The sequence below is a fragment of the Culex pipiens genome, chromosome 3 (assembly GCF_016801865.2).
Source record: "Culex pipiens pallens isolate TS chromosome 3, TS_CPP_V2, whole genome shotgun sequence".
NCBI classification, from domain to species: Eukaryota; Metazoa; Arthropoda; class Insecta; order Diptera; family Culicidae; genus Culex; species Culex pipiens.
In genome coordinates, this window is record NC_068939.1 from 60,836,900 (window position 1) to 60,855,440 (window position 18,541).

The 18,541-nt window shown below is 39.1% G+C and overlaps 1 protein-coding gene across 10 annotated transcripts in view; it reads left to right on the forward strand.

Moving 5' to 3' along the window:
* The window catches only part of LOC120414454 (SCY1-like protein 2), a 233,476-nt gene that overhangs the window by 125,743 nt on the left and 89,192 nt on the right, over positions 1 to 18,541 (forward strand). For all 10 annotated transcript variants that reach the window (XR_008212373.1, XR_008212371.1, XR_008212377.1 and 7 more), the window contains exon 5: positions 5,476 to 5,613. Coding sequence is in view for 1 of the 10 variants with exons in the window: in XM_052709441.1 (XP_052565401.1) it covers positions 5,476 to 5,613 (138 nt within the window). In the remaining 9 variants the exon portion in view is untranslated. The remainder of the gene's footprint in view (positions 1 to 5,475; positions 5,614 to 18,541) is intronic.

Genomic DNA, 18,541 nt, shown 5'->3' on the forward strand with positions numbered 1-18,541 from the left:
TATTCAACTCTTATGCAAAAATGGATTTTTTCAAGAAGAATCAATAACACATTCTGTTATTTTAACAGTATTTGTAATTGAAATGATATGAATTTAGTTATTACCGTCTGCCCGGGTCAAGATAGCTAAAATCGGTTGAAATAGTGCGGAGTTATGATTTTTTGAAAAATGTGTATTTTGCTAAAATCGACGATCGGTCTGATTATTTCAGCCAAGGAATCTCCAGAAAAATTTTGAGCCCGATCGGAGAACTTTTTTTTAATCATGCTGTTTTCGAGGGGAATTGCTGTATAGTGCGAGGAAAATTAAAAAAATTAAAATGTTTTAGTTATTTATTATTTTTTTTTATTCTGTGTGTTTTGAAAATTCACATGTTAAAATATAATTTCTAAGAATTTTGCAATGCGTTATAATTTCCATGAAATTTCCCCAAACCCATGAAAATCAAGTGCATATTTTAGATAAACTTCCCAAAGCACATAATTTAAATTTGATTCTGAATCGATTTGTGCTTGTTGTGCGATTTAGCAAAAAATGTACAACACAAAAAATATTGACAACCCGAGCAGACGGTAATAACTTTGGAATAACATTTTTTGATATTTGAAAATACTAGGCCAATAACATTTTATGTTATTTATAACAAATTTTGTTATTCGCCGTTATGATTTTTTTGTTATTGGACTGTTATTACAATAACAGACTTATAACATTTTTAGTTATTCTTCGAACAAATCTTTGTTATTATTTTTTGTTATTTTAACAACTAATCCGATCATCCCAATAACATTTGGAGTTATTCTTCCATAACAAAAAATGTTATTCCCAAGTTGTGTTTGCTTTCAATCAATATCAGACCAATAACAAATTTTGTTATGATAACATAAACTGTTATTCAACTCTTATGCAAAAATGAATTTTTCAAGAAGAATCCATAACACTTTTTGTTATTTTAACAGAATTTGTTATTGAAATGGCATGAATTTTGTTATTACCGTCTGCCCGGGAAAAATGCTCTTTAAATCGCAGCTTGAAATCTCAGCTCTACAAGCTGTCATTCCTTCACCCTCAGTAGCATTTCTCCGCTCCCCGTCCAGCGCACCTATTTTCCAGCTCACCTTAAATTGCTCACCAGCCACCCATCAGCAACAGGTGCAAGTGATGGCCTTTTCCGGACAATTCGCATGTTTTTGTTCTCCACCGGGCTTCGGCGCTCATCACCTGGAAGCTTATCACCGTCGCGTCCTCCCTCAGAACCACTACAGGGATGTGGATTAAACACTTCGTTGTCTGTCTAGTTTTTCGTTTTCCTTATTTATGGTTCAGTCTGCACTGATAAAAATATCTTGAATTTCAAAAATACGAAAATCTTCAATTGAAAATTGTAAAAAAGCTAACATTTGAACAATTTTCAACAAAATTTTCCTTGTCAGCCACTTTTAGTTGTGCATCTTGGAATGTGGAATTTCCCACCTCGTCTCCCCGTTCAAAGTCAGGGGTAGTAAACTGTTGCAGGACCATCGTGTGGAATGATCACCTTTTTTCCGCAATTTGTAGCCATTTTCTACGTGAGGGCACTCCAACCAGATGGAGCCAGCACACACGTTCATACATATACTGCCTACCGGCACAAAAACGGAGGCACGAGTCCCAGTAGAGTGCCACTCTCTACTCTGTAGGCCTGGGGCAATCTGGATGATTGTGGCACGTGCTAATGGCTGCCGGAAATCCATTCGTTAGGGTACCGAACCGACGCTTTATGCAGGATTATTGTGAGGAAAATAATCATCGTTTTGTGGATATAGTGTTGATTGTTATTGAAAGTTGAACATTTGAAATTAAGATTTCCTTAAATTTCCAATTATAAGTTCCTGAATTCAGTGAGAATATGTGATGTCAGTTATAACCATTGGAAAAAGTTTAACCTTGAAACATAAAGAGAACTGTTTCTGGGAATTTGGAATTATAACGAGAATTGTATAAAAATTTAGCGACAAATAAAATGAATAAATGCTTTTGGTTTTGCTCAACAGAAATCCCCATTGGTGCACAATACATGCAGCAGATTTTCCAGGAACTTCACTCGGAGTTTGATTCCTGTAAAAAAAAACTATCCCATAGCGATAGTGTTGCAAAAAACTACTCGCGATAATGCAATCAACTCTGAAACCAGAATGCTATCATTTAATTTCACGCGAGCGTCTCTTATTGTTTTGTTTTTTGAATTGTTACAAAATTTCAACATTTCGATTCAGATTAAAAATCCATTTTAATGGCCAAAACATTGTCACTAACGAAATTGAAATGTTTCAATCCAGTGTTTTAAGCCCTTTCAAAAGGTCAATATGGTTTATTTTTTTTTTTTTTCAAAATAATGTTTACAGAAACAGCATTTAATTCATTTACATAAATAAATTAAACCAAGAAATTTCCGAGATGTCGAGAGATGAAGACTGAAGACTCATAAGATGACAAAGAGAAAAACTCAGTTTTTCATTTGCATCTAAACATAATTTTATAAATTAAGTTTGACAATATTTATGATTGTAGATTTAAGATTATACACCATCCTCAATTCATGTAAAAAATGCGAAAATAAGAATTACGTTTTTCATGAATTCAATTATTAGTGATCAAAAGTAAATATATTATAAAAATAATATATTTAAAATAACATTTGAAAAAAGTCCCCGAAATTCATATTTGTGTCAAAGTTGCAATCGAAAAATACTCTACAGATTTTTTGATAAAGTACACAGTTTTCAGGATATATCCCTTTAGAATTTAATTTTATCGATTTTATTTTCAAATAGCGATCCTAAGATTATTTTTTTCGAAAGGTTGAGAGAATTTCCAACAAAAGAAATTTACTAATAGAAATTACAGATTGAACCTCTGGTTGATGAACTACAGCTAATAAAAGAAAAAGAAACAAGTAAATTGAGGTTTTTAAGTCTCATCCAAACGCTTTGTTTGATGCCAATATCTTAGCAACTAATGATCTAATTTTCAGTGTTGAAAAATGGAAAATTTGAGATTTTTTATGATATTTTCGAAAATAGTAGTTAATGCAACAAGTTGCAAAAATAAGATTTGTTCAGCACGAGTCGTATATTTGTTAGGCTGCCCAGAATATGGGACTTTTTCTCAAAACCTCGCTCCACAAGCTGAATATTGTTCCTTGACCTATTCTAGGACTCTGGACCAAATATGAGCAAAATCGGTCATCATTTACCAATTGATACTCGGAGGTGAAGTTTGTATGGGAAAAATCGAAAAAATGTATGGAAAATCCAAGTTTCTTACAGTTTGGTCTGCACGGTGCGCTACTTCCATCCGAATATTCCCAAAAGTGAGATTCTTAATGAAAACTTAATGCTCTACAACTTTGTAGAACATACCAAAGCTGTAAAACTCGATCCTTAAAAGTTATTAGCGATTTAAAAAAGTCATTTTTGTATGAAAAACATTTTATACACCAACTTTAGGCTCGGGTATCAATGGGTTAATCTCATCCAATGTCGCTCAAAATTTACACAGAAAACCCCGTTTTCCGCTTGTAGAACAGGGGGTCATTTTTTCTGGGCACCCTAATATTTATCCAACGAGGTCACCGAACTTTTTTTTTGCAATTCCGTAAAATATCGTTTGAATGGAATTGTAAGTCAAGTGTCCATGTTTTAAGTCAATTCAACGTTTAAATCAAAACAATGTTGAAATGTATTTTTTTTAAAACAAGTGCTGAAAATTTAAACTTTTCAGCATCCATTTCAGTGCTGAAAAGTAGAACTTTTCAGCATCTCTTTTGAAATATGTTTCTATTCATATAATAAAGAAAAACATGTTTCTATTCAATGTTGTTACTATTGGTTGAGAAAAGTAGGCTGTTTCGTCGTTCGTGAATGACAGGAGTAGTAGTTTTACGACGGAATTTTATATTGAATGTTCAAAGGGGGGTTATATTGAGTGTTCAGAATTTAAAATGACAATACGAGCTTTGAAGTTTAAAAAATCACTTAAATTCATTCTTTTTTTTGTAGGCAATCATTTAATTGTATATTCATACACCAGGTTTCTCAAGAATGCTCGTGTTTATGCTTTTGTGAACTTTTCATTGAAAACTATCCTAATTTATAGCACGGTCTAAGGATATAGGAATTGCTGTCAAACATGAATCTTTGACAGGTCAAATAGGTGTGCTCGGCGCAGAGAAATACCAAGCAAGACAAATATGCGAACTTTTTCATGACTCATCATGGATTCACGCTTCGTAACCCTCAAAGATGGTGTAGGCATTTTTAATCTACACTGAAAAAAATAAAAGTACCAAATTCCTAAATTCTAGGAATTTTGGCTCCTTTCCTTATTAATTAATCCAAAAAACCTGATTACTAAATAAGGAAAAGAGACAAAATTCCTAGAATAAAGGAATTTGATACTATTTTTTTTATTTCAGTGTATGAACAAATTTGAATGTTGGAGCATCAGATCAATAAAGGACTTTGGAAAGGTTGAAAAACATAATGTTTTCATAAATTCATTAATATTGACTTTCTGATGATCCTGATTTCCAAATATTCACCATTCTCCATTTTATTGCCATATTTTTTTTTTGAAAAATTCAAATTTTTAAAACCAAACAAGTGGATTTGGGGGGGGTTATAGCGTCCGAAAACTGATTTTCGGCAAATCATGCAACACAAGTACACATAAACTCTAGCTTATGAAATGAGAAAAAAAAAATCATAAAATCAATGCAGTTAGCCATTTCCCAAGTATTTATCGCTGTTAAACAGAAGCTCAGATAACTCTAACCCAGAATGTGACCGTGGTTATCGATCACTTCGAAACAAACTGACTGGAATGTGTGTTGTTAAACCGAACAGGTTGTCCACAACCACAAATCGATGCTGTATGCGTATATGTTGTCCATCCAATCTGCGGTGGGTGTAACTGACTTGAACACTGTGCCCAATGGGTGGCAAGAGTGACCAGACTGGGGGTGGGGTTGTTTGGTTGATTTGACGTTGCCCACCACGTCCCATCAAGCACAACAAATAAACGATAAATATCATAACGAGGCCATCACCGGCGTCCACTCTCCGGTATTATTGCATAGAGATGACCGACATCGGTTGCCGTCTGGGTTGAGCTGGGATGGAAGGGTGAGGCGACCGCCCTCAAGCCACACAAAGCGGCCAGGACCTCATTATAGTGCCACTAATGGTTCTCACGGCTGTTCAGCCGCTTTCTGAATTGGCAGCATCGTTACAGACGATTCCCCATTCATCAGGTCTCTCACGAGCACAAAGTAGCAATTGGTTAATTAAGTTTCCTCACACGCCCCGAAGAACCGTGTCGAATGGAATTTGCGTCGTACCCGTACTGACCCTGAGGAAATCAATTTGTAATCGTCGCTGAGTTCACACATTATCACACCCAACTACAGGGCAAATGTTTCCGCTTTATTTACAGGAAAGCGCCGGAACAGTACCGGGACCCCCGAGCACCGGTGCCTCCCAGCAGCTGCAGAACAGTTCCCCGGCGAACCGACCAGCCCACGCCAAGGAGTACAACTTCCTCGACATTGAGCTCAAGTATGGAATTCTGCAGGTGGGTTGAACGTTTCCTAATTTCAAATATTGGTTTTGATCATTGTTATCTTTTTTTTTTTTTTTTTTGAATTAAATATACTTTATTGAATCTTTCTTATAATAATTACATTTGGTTTACATAATAAGTGGTCAGCTGTGGCTCTTCAGCTTTAGTTTGCTTTTCGTGATTTAAACACTGTTCATTTTCTTAACTTTAAAAGTATATGATTTATCATTTTTGTAACACTAGGTACAATGAGGAAAAAAAATTAAGAAAACATAACCTAACCTAAAACTAACTTAAACTTACAATAAACTAAACCAATCCTTGGATCAAGGGGTATTCAGATACAGCACATTTTTCCCTGAATTTCAAACATTTTTCTTGAATCTTCTGATCCAACATTTTTACTTCTGCTAATTCATGAACCTCACTTGATCTTGTCCAGCCAGGAACATTCAAAACCATTTTGAGTACCTTGTTTTGGACACGCTGGAGCTTCAATTTATGAGTTCTAGCGCAACACTCCCAAACAGGTACTGCATACTCAATAACGGGGTAAATTATTTGTTTGTAAACTGCTAACTTATTTTTCAAAGATAGCTTTGATTTTCTGTTAATTAAAGGATACAAACACCTGATGAGAATGCTGCACTTGTTCAATATTTTATCTACATGCTGCCGAAACAATAGTTTCGAGTCAAGTATGAGACCTAAATAGACAACTTCCTTTGACCAGGGTATTGAAACATCATTCATTTTAATCAAAACATCATCCTTTGGGACAAATCGGGCCGATTTGGAAAGTGGAAAAATGATGGTTTGAGTTTTGGCTGCATTTATGCGAATTTTCCAGTCGCAAAAGTATTCGGAAAGAACGTCAAGACCCTTCTGAAGACGGCCAACTAAATATCTGGTTATTTTACCCTTATAAATAACGGCAGTGTCATCAGCAAAAAGTGACAACACACCATTACCAGGAAGAGTAGGCAAATCAGATGTAAATATATTGTACAGAAGTGGGCCAAGAATACTTCCTTGGGGAACCCCAGCATCAATGTTGAATAATCCAGAAGCAATCCCATTCAGAAAAACCCTGAACGATCTCTCCGAAAGATAGTGCTGGATAATTTTGATAAGATACATTGGAAAACCGTACAAATACAGTTTATGTATCAAACCATCATGCCAAACATTGTCAAAAGCCTTCTCAACATCCAACAAAGCCATAGCAGTTGATTTAGACTCAAGCTTGTTCTGCTTGATGATTTTAGTTACTCTCGTAAGCTGATGAGCAGTATTATGCCCCTTTCGGAAGCCAAACTGCTCATTCAAAATTATATTATTATCGTTGGTAAAATCCAAAAGCCTTGAATAGATGACCTTCTCAAAGAGTTTGGACAGACTACTCAAAAGACTAATGGGACGATAACTTGTTGGCGATGTTGGATCTTTTTGAGGCTTCAAAATTGGTATGACTTTGCCCAGTTTCCAATTGGTGGGGAAGTAACCAAGTTGCAAACATTTATTGAAAATATTGGCTAGATGTTGAAAGAACTGATCACTCTGTTTTTTCAACACCAGATTAAAAATGTTATCAAAGCCTGGAGCTTTCATATTTTTCATTTGTTTAACTGCAACTTTGACTTCCTCACCAGAAACATGGGAATCTGCAGGAAATTCAAAGGTAGAGTCATTGATTGTTGAAATACTATTGGCAACTGATGTTTCTTTACGGCTGGTCATGGAAGTTCCAAGATTATGTGAACTAACAAAATGAAGCCCAAGTGCATTTGCCTTTTCCTCGGATGTAATCAAAGGAGAATCCTCAACAATAAGAGGAGGAATAGGCTTTGGTTTGTTTTTAAGAACTTTTGAAAGTTTCCAAAATGGTTTTGAATAATTCCCAAGCTGGTTTACATGTTTTGAAAATTCTTGATTTCTGATATTGTCAAGTCGGTCTTGTATGATTTTGTTCAAATTGTTCACTGAAATCTTTTTGTCATAGTCCCCAGTCCGTTGATATTGTCTCCTATAAACATTCCTAAGTCTAATCAAGTGTTTAGTATCTAGGGGAAATACACCCATTTTAATCGCACTAAGCCGCTCGACCAATTCTCATCACTTTTGCAGTTTTCCGCTATTAAATCAATATTTTCAGATGTATCAAAAATGGAGAGTTGCTTGCTCACTTTTATTTGAGCTATTTGTTACTTCGGAACAGTCAAAAACACTTTATGAAAGCTGTAATTCATGATCAAAGTGCTGATAGGCCGATAATAGAAATAGGCTGAGAAAGGGTATAGTTCCCCTACGTCAATATCAGTTACCTTAAAATTAACAGGAACTTCCCGAACGTTGGCAGCCTCTGCTTGGTTGATAGCCTGCTGGATCACCTCCAGCGAACGATCAATATCAGCAGAAGTTTCCGGGTGTTGATCATAGTCGATGTTGCTGTCTACCACTTGCTGAAACTGCTGCCAGTCAACGTTGTGGTAATCTTTCCGGGTTGGTTGCCGCTGCGGAGTAACGGAAGCTCCAACCTCCACAATAGTGTGGTTCAGGGCTCCTTGGAAATGCAAAAATGTCAGCAAGACCGCTGCATTGTTGATAAAAACTTTGTTCTATGTCCACAGAAGCTCCCCTGAAATTTTCAGCCAATTTGGTTCAGGTTTCATCAAAGCTCTATGGCTTTTAAGTTTGTGTGAGATTTTCATTGTTTTACTATGGGGAAAAAACCATTTTATATTTTGTTACCGCAAAAAATCACAATTCCAATCAAATAAACTAAAACTTCAGATTTATAGAGATTATTGTATGGAGAACAACTTTCTAGAACATCACAACTTAATCTGAACTAATCTGGCTTAGTTATTAGTGGATTAAGCCAAGATGTACTTACTGTATTTTACAAAGGGCCAATGCTGGCATTTTTTCAGATTTCATCTAGGCGCTCACTGTGATCTGTTTTTTTCCTCACCAGGCAACTTGTTTGTTGTCACTGTCAAAATATTTTTTTCTAGTCAAACAATGAGATGGTTTTTTGAGATCATCCGGACAAATTGACCAGTTTTTTTTAATGTTTCAGGTCCCACCGCGGTGCATCAAGAAGAACTAGGAACTAATCATGCAGCAGACCCAATAAATTTGAAGTTGCCTGTTTTCCCTGGAGTTCCTGATGTTTTTAAGGGCGATGTGGCAGATCTTAAAACAATCAGCTTACACGACGGAACTGCGAAATCATGCGTAGAGGTCCTAGACGGAGGATCTCTGGCAGGAGTTTAACGGCCTGGCTTAAATCGGCCAATGTTTGAATCACACGGCATGGATTTAGTAGAATGGAAATAAAATCTTACCAAAGTAGGGTAAATTTAACAATGACGTTCTAAATAGATGGAGCAAGAAAAATGGAAAACCCCACGAACCATTTTTAAAAGGTTGTTTGACTATTTATCGAATATCTGATGTTGGCTTGTTAAATATGAAAACTTCACTTGTTTTTTTTTTGTAATTTCTCTGTTCCTTAGAGAAACTCAGTTGTGTTGGTCCGAGCCGGAGATTGCTCTCTCTTAATTTCCTGCTAATTAATAAAGAATCAAAACTCATAACTTGATTAAAGCTTAGGTTTTAACTGCGTGAAAGCTCCTGCCCCTGTCTAACCTAGAGGTTAATTCGTTAGCTCAGTCCAGGTGTAGGAGTCGTCTCCCTGGGTCCTGTCTCGGTGGAGTCGTTGGTAGGCAGTTGGACTAACAATCCAAAGGTCGTCAGTTCGAATTCCGGGGTGGATGGAAGCTTAGGTGTAAAAAGATGTTTGCAATTGCCTCAACAATCAAGCCTTCGGACACCTAGTTTCGAGTAGGAATCTCGCAATCTAGAACGCCAAGGCAATGCTGTAGAGCGAATAATTTGATTTTTGAAGGGAGGTTATTGGCATGTTTGTATTGTTAAGAAATTTGCCTTCGTATCAATTCAACGTGATATTCTAATACCAAAAATAGAAGTCTTGCAACAACGGTTCGAACTCATGACTTTTGTTGTACGTACCACACAATACAGAAAGATATGGCGGACCCCAAAGGTCAGCAGATTTCGAATGAAGTCACATGCCCAAAGTTCGTCGAAGGAATCATTTTTGAAAAAAAAAAAACAAAATTTATATTGAGTTCTCGAGATCCGGCTAAAATGCCACAATGATTATCAAGGGAGGGTTTCACATTCTCTCGAGCTCTAAGCTGGTTCCTACTATCGAGACCACCACACCTTGGGCATCTCGTCAGAGAATCACTGGTCAGCCGGAATCAACAGCAGCAGACGCCCCATAGCCACAGAATTCTTAAGTGTCGAATATAGACGAAGGGACCAACCAGTCGCAGAAGCAGCCAAAGTCAATACCGATCAAGCAGAGTTCTGGTGAGAGGTCTGGCTCGGAGGATCGAACTGGGGTGATGATAGTGACCAGTACCTTGAGTTTGTGGAATATCACAGATTCACAACGAAATTCAAAAACTGCTCGGAAGGGCGCTAAAATACTTTTGGCTCATTTTTTTTTTTCTAAATTTGAAGGAGACAGACATGGGTTCGACTAAACATGAGCTGAGCACGATTTTAAGCCAGAGTTCCTCAGTCTAGGAAGATTTCGAGTGTAGCAGTTCCGTCGTGTAAGCTGATTGTTTTAAGATTTGCCACATCACCCTTAAAAACATCAGGAACTCCAGGGAAAACAGGCAACTTCAAATTTATTGGGTCTGCTGCATGATTAGTTCCTAGTTCTTCTTGATGCACCGCGGTGGGACCTGAAACATTAAAAAAAACTGGTCAATTTGTCCGGATGATCTCAAAAAACCATCTCATTGTTTGACTAGAAAAAAATATTTTGACAGTGACAACAAACAAGTTGCCTGGTGAGAAAAAAAACAGATCACAGTGAGCGCCTAGATGAAATCTGAAAAAATGCCAGCATTGGCCCTTTGTAAAATACAGTAAGTACATCTTGGCTTAATCCACTAATAACTAAGCCAGATTAGTTCAGATTAAGTTGTGATGTTCTAGAAAGTTGTTCTCCATACAATAATCTCTATAAATCTGAAGTTTTAGTTTATTTGATTGGAATTGTGATTTTTTGCGGTAACAAAATATAAAATGGTTTTTTCCCCATAGTAAAACAATGAAAATCTCACACAAACTTAAAAGCCATAGAGCTTTGATGAAACCTGAACCAAATCGGCTGAAAATTTCAGGGGAGCTTCTGTGGACATAGAACAAAGTTTTTATCAACAATGCAGCGGTCTTGCTGACATTTTTGCATTTCCAAGGAGCCCTGAACCACACTACTCCACAACCACCGGATAGTGATCAGAACTCAACTCTTCAAACACCTCAGGTTGAGCCACGTTCTCAGCCATATTAGTAATGAAGAAGTCGATGATTGAGTGATTCCCAGACCGAGCCATCCTCGTTGGACGATCCGGACTCACGACGTTGTAGTATCCGTTTTGCAGGTCGTTGTGCAGAATCACTCCGTTCCGATTCCTCCTGCTGTTGCCCCAAACTTCATGCTTCGCGTTGAGGTCACCAGCGATGATGTACTTTGCACTCCGCCGTGTCAGCTTCTGGATATCGCTCTTCAGTTTTGCTGCTGAACCATCTCTGGAATTCACCTGACGTGGGCAGTATGCAGCAATGAAGAGTACTGGGCCAACCGAAGTGGGAATTTCCACTCCAACGGCCTCGATGATGTCCAGCTTAAAGTGTGGCAGCCGGCGTGGCTTGAGATCACGATGAACAGCGACAAGCACACCTCCTCCTCCAGAGGTGGTCCTATCGAGCTGCGTCGCGATCTTGTAGTTTTGCAGATAAACTTTTTCACCGGGCTTCAGATGAGTTTCCGTGATGGCAGCTACGTCGATCTCCTTCTCGCGAAGAAAATCCACCAGCTCTAAATTCTTCCTCCTAATGGAGCAAGCGTTCCAATTCAGCAGCTTGAGAGACCTACGATCCATACTGGATGACGAACGAAGTCAGCACTTCAATCTGCTGGGTCTTGGTTTTGCATCCACGCAGTGCAGCGGACATCTGTTTGAAAATATTGAGGAGTTCGGTTGAGGTGTAAAGATCATTACCATTTTCCTCAACTGCTGGTTCTTGGGTTGGTCTTGGCTCCTGGCTGAAGCCCGGTGGTGGCGGTCTCGGCTCCTGGCTGGAACCCGGCCGTGGATGATTCATCTCAGCTCTCTTCCTGGGATCCAACGGCAACGGTGCCAAGTTCGGGACCTGGCGTCGCGGTTGAAGAGGTGGAAAATTTTGCTCCACCAGGGCTGGAGGAGTTCTACGACGCTGAGGCTGATTCTTCGTCGATGCTTGCTGCCGAATTTTCACGAACTCAGCTCTCTTGGGGCACTTTCGGTCGGTTGACGAGTGCTCACCGTTGCAGTTGAGGCACTTCACCAGCGAATCTTGGATGCACTGGGATGTGATGTGCGCATCGGTACCACATTTGGCGCAACGACGCTTCAGGTGGCAGTTCTTACCTCCGTGCCCGAAACCCAGGCATTTGAAGCATTGTGTGACGTCACGATGCACTGGTCGGTATCGCTCCCACGACACGATAATGTTGAAAACCGCTCGAATTGCCTTCAGCTCAGGAAGCGTCGTCGATCCCTTAGCCAAATGCAGCAGGTAGAGCTGGTCACGATACTTGATGTCTTTGTTGCGTCGGCTCATTTTGTGCACGGCCAACACATCCAGTTTCAAAACTTTTAGCTCGGCAGCTAATTCCTCCACTGGCATGTCGTACAGACCTCTGACGACGATTTTGTACGGCTTATCCATGACGACATCATGGGTAAAGTACTCCGCCTCGTTTTCGGTCAAGTAATCCTTGACCAGTTGATAGTGCTGCCTGGATTGCACCAGCACCTTAAATCCGTCCTGACATAGACGAATGTTGCCTAGGACTTTCCCAGACTTGATGAGTTCAACCAGCCCCGCTCGAAAGTCGATCGTTGCTGCTGATTGCCGCACATAAAAAGGAGGCAGTTTCTCCTTTCGCTGTTTCACTTCATTCTCATTTGCTTCCGCTACCTGGTCCTCGTCAGGCAGTCCAGCGAACTTGTTGATCTTCAAAAGCTGCTCCTCGTGCGATGAAGAGTTCTCCTCCTCCTCATCCATCGGTACAGTACCGTCGCTCTTTTTCGTCTTTTTGCTGTTCGATGTCACTTCCAAAAGCACCTTCCTTTTGGAAATTCCCGGTTTTTGGCCATCAGTTGAGGCCTCAACCTTCCTTTTGGAAATTCCCACTTTTTTGCCTGCTTGAGCCGCAGGTAGGGCAATATTGCCGGCGTTTTGCGCCGGGACGCGACGAGTCATGTTGATTCAGACAACCTTCACCAACGAATGCTCGGATAACAATGATCATTGTTATCGATTTTTGGGTTTTTCAAAAACTTTATGGGCTTAGAGTCTAAGAGTTCACACTATAGAGTGTTACAAAATGTGCAACACTGTCACTCGAAACTCCAAAATTTCTGTCAAAGTCAGTGACGGTTCTAAAAATCCAAAGAATGAAATTTAGGCTCGCTAAACCGATTGACATAAATAATAAATAATATTCCCAGACAAACCCAACCCGACCACAATGCTTCAAAATCGTCTTTTGGGTCCCCACAGGATGACACTCCGTCCAAAATACTTTGTTTTTCCATTTCACAAATCCTATTAAAGCCGCTTGGCATCCTTCCAGACGCAGCATTGTCTTTTTCTCCCGCAAAAAAAAAAATGAAATTGGTTGTATTTTCCCTGAACAACCTATTTCCGACTGATCCCTCGCGGGACCCTTTTTCGGTGTTATTTCGAAAAATGTAAAGAAACACGAAAAAAGACGCCAATCCCGCACATTTTCTAGACACGTTTCGGCGGAAAATGAAGACCCAATTAAATAATTGATCAGTGAAATAGAGAGAGAGACACCGAACCCGGGGGCACTTCCATTCATTTTATTTTTCCGCCAAAACAACTTTTGCCCTTCTGTGGCGTGGCTTTTCAATCACGGTCACGAAGTGAAACGTGACCTCGCCCGCCGGAGAACGCGTGTGGCACTCGCATCCCCCGCGTAACCGTCTTCGTGTCACGGTTACGGTGCGTGACGGTTTGGTGGAGGATGCTAAACCAGAGGGGTGGGAAAGAAGGTTCGTTACGTGAACCCTGTAGGTCACTGATTGAAGGGTGTTTTAAGTTAAATTGTTATTTTGAAATGAAAATAAAACATTTTCGTTGACATTGAACTAGTGAATACCAAATCAATTGTTGACGTTTACATTATAACAATTGATTTTTTTGATCAGTTTTTTTTACAAAAGAAATCTTTAATTTTACACTATTAAATTTGTTTAACAAAACGACACCGCCGTGCTAACTTGTCTTACGTCCCTTTTTGACGATCCGGGAAAACGCGTTTTAATGTTTGACCTTGAATAAATAAAAACGAGAGCATGCAATGTAAACAATAACAAACACGTTTTGTTTGGTTGATCAGTCTGTGCATCGTCATGAAGTTTGATTGAATTTGGTTGCTGAAGTCCCGAGTTATAATTGAAAATGTTTACGGTAGTCAAGCTTCTACCTGTGTCAAACGCGTTCTTGACGCGGCCAATTGTAGGGATTCCAATTATCCCGGGTTTTGAATTTCCCGGGAAACGGGAAAAATATTTTTGAAATCCCGGGAAATTTTTTAAACAGTCATAAAATCTATGTTATCAAGCTAAAAAGCTGATTTAATAACAAGTGGTTTTTGCGAAAATCAACGAAAATTGCCATTTTTCGGACCACCCTAACACGGCGTAGGTCACCCTAATGGCCAAACAAAAAAAACGGGTCTAATTATTTCGGCCTAGGAACCCCCAGAAAAATTTTGAGCCCGATCGGAGAACTTTTTTTAATCATGCTGTTTTCGTGGGGAATTGCTGTATAAAAAATATTTTTTTAACTCGTGTTGTACTTTGGATTTTAAATTAACCACAATGGTTAACGCTTTTTCAACAATGTATTCCTTATGGGAGAACTGTCATTTCTACCACTCGAATCGGCTGCTCCATTTTAAATACATTGTGATTCAAATTTAATGTCTTGTTTAAATATATTTCTTTTATTTATTTTTGTATATGACGTGACTAGAAAAGCATGAAAAATTCTTTTTGCAATTCTGTCGTGAAACTACTTACTTTTCCTGTCAATCTTGAACGACGAAATAGCCTACTTTTCTGTACCAAAAATAACAGAATCGAATAGCAACACTTTTCAAAATAAATGCTGAAAAGTTCTACTTTTCAGCACTCAAATGGGTGCTGAAAAGTTGAATTTTTCAGCGCTTGTTTTTAAAAGTAACACTTTTCAACATTTTTTTGATTTAAACGATTTATTGACAAAATACATGAAAATTTGACATAAAATTTCACTCAGTGCGTGTTTTTTGGAATTGCAAAAAATGTTGTATGGATCTCGTTGCAAAACTTGATTTTTTCAGCACTCTTCGTATTTATCCAACTCGGTGAACCTCGTTGGATAAATGTACGACTCGTGCTGAAAAAATCCTCTTTTTGCAACTTGTTACATAAACTACTATTTGAAAATGTAATAAAAAACAAGAAGCGGAAACAAATAAAATAATACCGATCAATGTTGTTCGGACGGTGGCGGAATAAATACCCAAATTTTGTGCATCAGCCGCTTCGCAGCAGATCAAACTGTTGAAAATATATTAAAAAGTTCAATTTTAGTTTGTTTTGTACTTATTTACATGAGTGTGTACGTCTTACATTTTTTAGTTCGCTTCCGTACAGAAATTCCTTCCTACTCCTTGCACAATCCACCGATCCTTAAATCCTATCAGTAATTTTAATTCATTATTTTACAAATAGATTCAACTTTTAACTTGTGCAACAACTTACAATTCACCCCAGCAGCAATGACCACACCGGGCTCTGCTGAGATTTGAACTCGTTGTTCTTCGTGCCAAATCTATGTTTTGACTCTCGTTAGTTATCACTTTTGTACTAAATTAGGTCATTCCTTTGTGGACCATCATTCAGTGAGGTACTCCTGGATTTTAGCTCCTGAAAAGTGCTTAAAAAGTGCAAAAATGCCTCAGGGCAAGAAAAAGAGGCGGTCCTCACCAGCAGGATCGGCAGATTTGAAGAAGCTAAAGAATGCCGAAGCGCTACCTGCAAAGCCAGGCAGTTTGAGCAAGGACGCTCAAAAATTGTCTGGAAACCAGTTCGCTACCCTCCCTGTGGACGTGAGCGAGAAGGAAGAATTTGAACGACGGGAAAAGTTGCCACCCATTTTTGTGAAAACATCGTCATCGGATTCGGTGCGAAAGTGGCTGACCGGGTTTATCAAATCTGGTGCTTTACGAGCTTCCATTCGCTTGTGTGCTGATGGACTCAAAATTCTGCTACCTACCAGAAAGGATTACAACTACGTTCGGGATTTCCTGAACAACACAAAGATTGAATACTACAGCCATGACGATCCAGGTAAACGCCCCATGAAACAGGTCCTCCGAGGCCTGTACGACATGGATGTGAATGTGCTGAAAGAAGAGCTCAAAACTCTTAAGTTGAACGTGATCGAAGTCTTCAAGATGACGAGACACAACAAGGACATCAAGTATCGTGATCAACTATACCTGGTTCATCTCGAGAAAGGATCGACAACGCCGACTGAGCTGAAAGCAGTTCGGGCAATTTTCAACATCATCGTGACTTGGGAACGTTATCGTCCAGTGCACCGTGACGTGACGCAATGTTCGAACTGTTTGCAGTTTGGACATGGTGGAAGGAACTGTTTCATCAAGAGTCGTTGTGCAACCTGCGGAGGTGAGCACAAAACTCAAACTTGCGAAACAATCAACGAGAACATTGAAGCCAAATGCTTCAATTGCGGCGGCGACCATTCGACCAAGAATCGAAGCTGCCCAAAACGTGCTGAGTTTGTGAAAATTCGGCAGCAAGCGACGACGAGGCACCAACCAAATCGTCGCAAAACACCACCAACTTTCACGGACGTGGATTTTCCTGCTTTGGCGTCACCTGGAGCGGGATCTGTTCGAGTGGTTCCAAATCTGCAGCCATTGCCGTTGAATCAGCGGCAAAAAGTTGCAGAGAATACAACACCTCCTGGCTTCAGTCAGCAACCGAGGGAAAATCAACCAACATCAACGGGTGAAGGCAGTAGTGACCTGTTTTCACCACAAGAACTTCTGAACATTTTCATCGAGATGACAACAACTCTGCGTGAGTGCAAAACTCGCCAGGAACAAGTAAGAACTCTTGGAGCATTCATCTTAAAATACAGTTCGTAGTTTACTCGTTCTAGTGATTTTGAATATTTCAATGGATTTATTTTTTTTAGTTTTAGGTTAGGATTAGCTGTTAAAGTGATTTTTTTTCTTTTTTACCCAAATGTATTCAATTCAATGCAATAATGTAAAACAATTTTAAGCAAATAAATAAATGTGATCAGTTAACAATAAAACGAAAAATACAACAAAGATGAAGAGCATTAGGCCATACCACTTATCATGTAAAAGGAATGTTATTATTATAAGAATGTTCAATAAAGACATATTTAATTTCAAAAATACTAAATTAGGTCTGTACTGTCCTGTTCTGTCCTGGCCAAACGGTCTGAAGTCCGTACTACTAGGAGTTAGGGGTTTTAGTTTGTTGTTTTGTTTTTGCATGCCCTTTTTAGCTCACCGAGTGTTTTATCCGTGTTCTTGTGATCGTCTGACCTACGCGCACAAATAATCCACCTCGCAAATAATCCCACACAAACTACTTTCCTGCGCAACTTCGTTCGCAGTAAAACTCAACTTTGTTTCGTGAACTTCTTCTTCGATGTCAACAAACTTTCTCCCTATCGCTAACCACTCTTTCTTCGTGTTTATTTCCTCCTCGCTCTTTCTCCTTGTCTCTCTGTTTTGTTGTGACAGTTGTAGTCAACGCGTCGCGTCGACGTATTTTGCGGCATTGCTGCTACCGTGTCTGTTTCACCGTGACTAGCGGCAGTGTTGTCGGAACAAATGTATAATTTTAGATAGGCTTTGAATTTCATGATTTATATAAAACATATTTAAAAAAATATGTTTGAGTTACCACTTCCAGCTAGGGAAAATCGACACTACAGTCTGAATAGAAAAATATTTGATTATTTTTAATCAACTTCGGAAATTCCCGGGATAAATTATAAAAAAAAATCCCGGGATTTTGTCCCGGGAAATCCCGGAATGGACACACTAGCCAGTTGTCGCACTTACATCAATTTTCAGACTGTATCAAGATAGAATGACAAGATTGAAACTTCTTTCTGAAGAGCGACAACAATGCACGGAGTTTTATTTCGGTTTTTATTGAATATCTCAGGATTGATATCGAATTTTGGGGATCTGTGAAGGTCAATTGTGAGCTGCAAAAAAATGGCGTCCTTAACTCCATTTGGCCCTAAATGCACGTACGACAAGTTAGCACAACGGCAACGAAAAGGAAGCTAAAATATACGCCTAGCTTCCCAGACTGATTTGAATGATGAGTTAAGACGACTTTGCAAAACAAAATATCGGTTTTAAACTTATTTTCGGTATAAAATCACAAATCTTTCCCAATTTCTGAGGGAAACACCCTTGAAGAGGATCGGGGCCGGCATTTACAAAGCGGATTCAGTGGCAATTTCATTCTCAAATTAATGTTAACATGTAGAGTTGAATGTTAACATTCCATAGGTCGCCTTCCTAAGGTGTCGTTGATAAGGTCTAGCTTGTGACGATGCACTACCTTCCCTTTACTAAGCAATCGAATCCAATAGAAAAACGATCACCAGTTGTGTTGGTCCGAGCCGGAATTCAAACCCCGATCTACCGCTTACTAGGTGGGAGCGTTACCATTAGGCTACG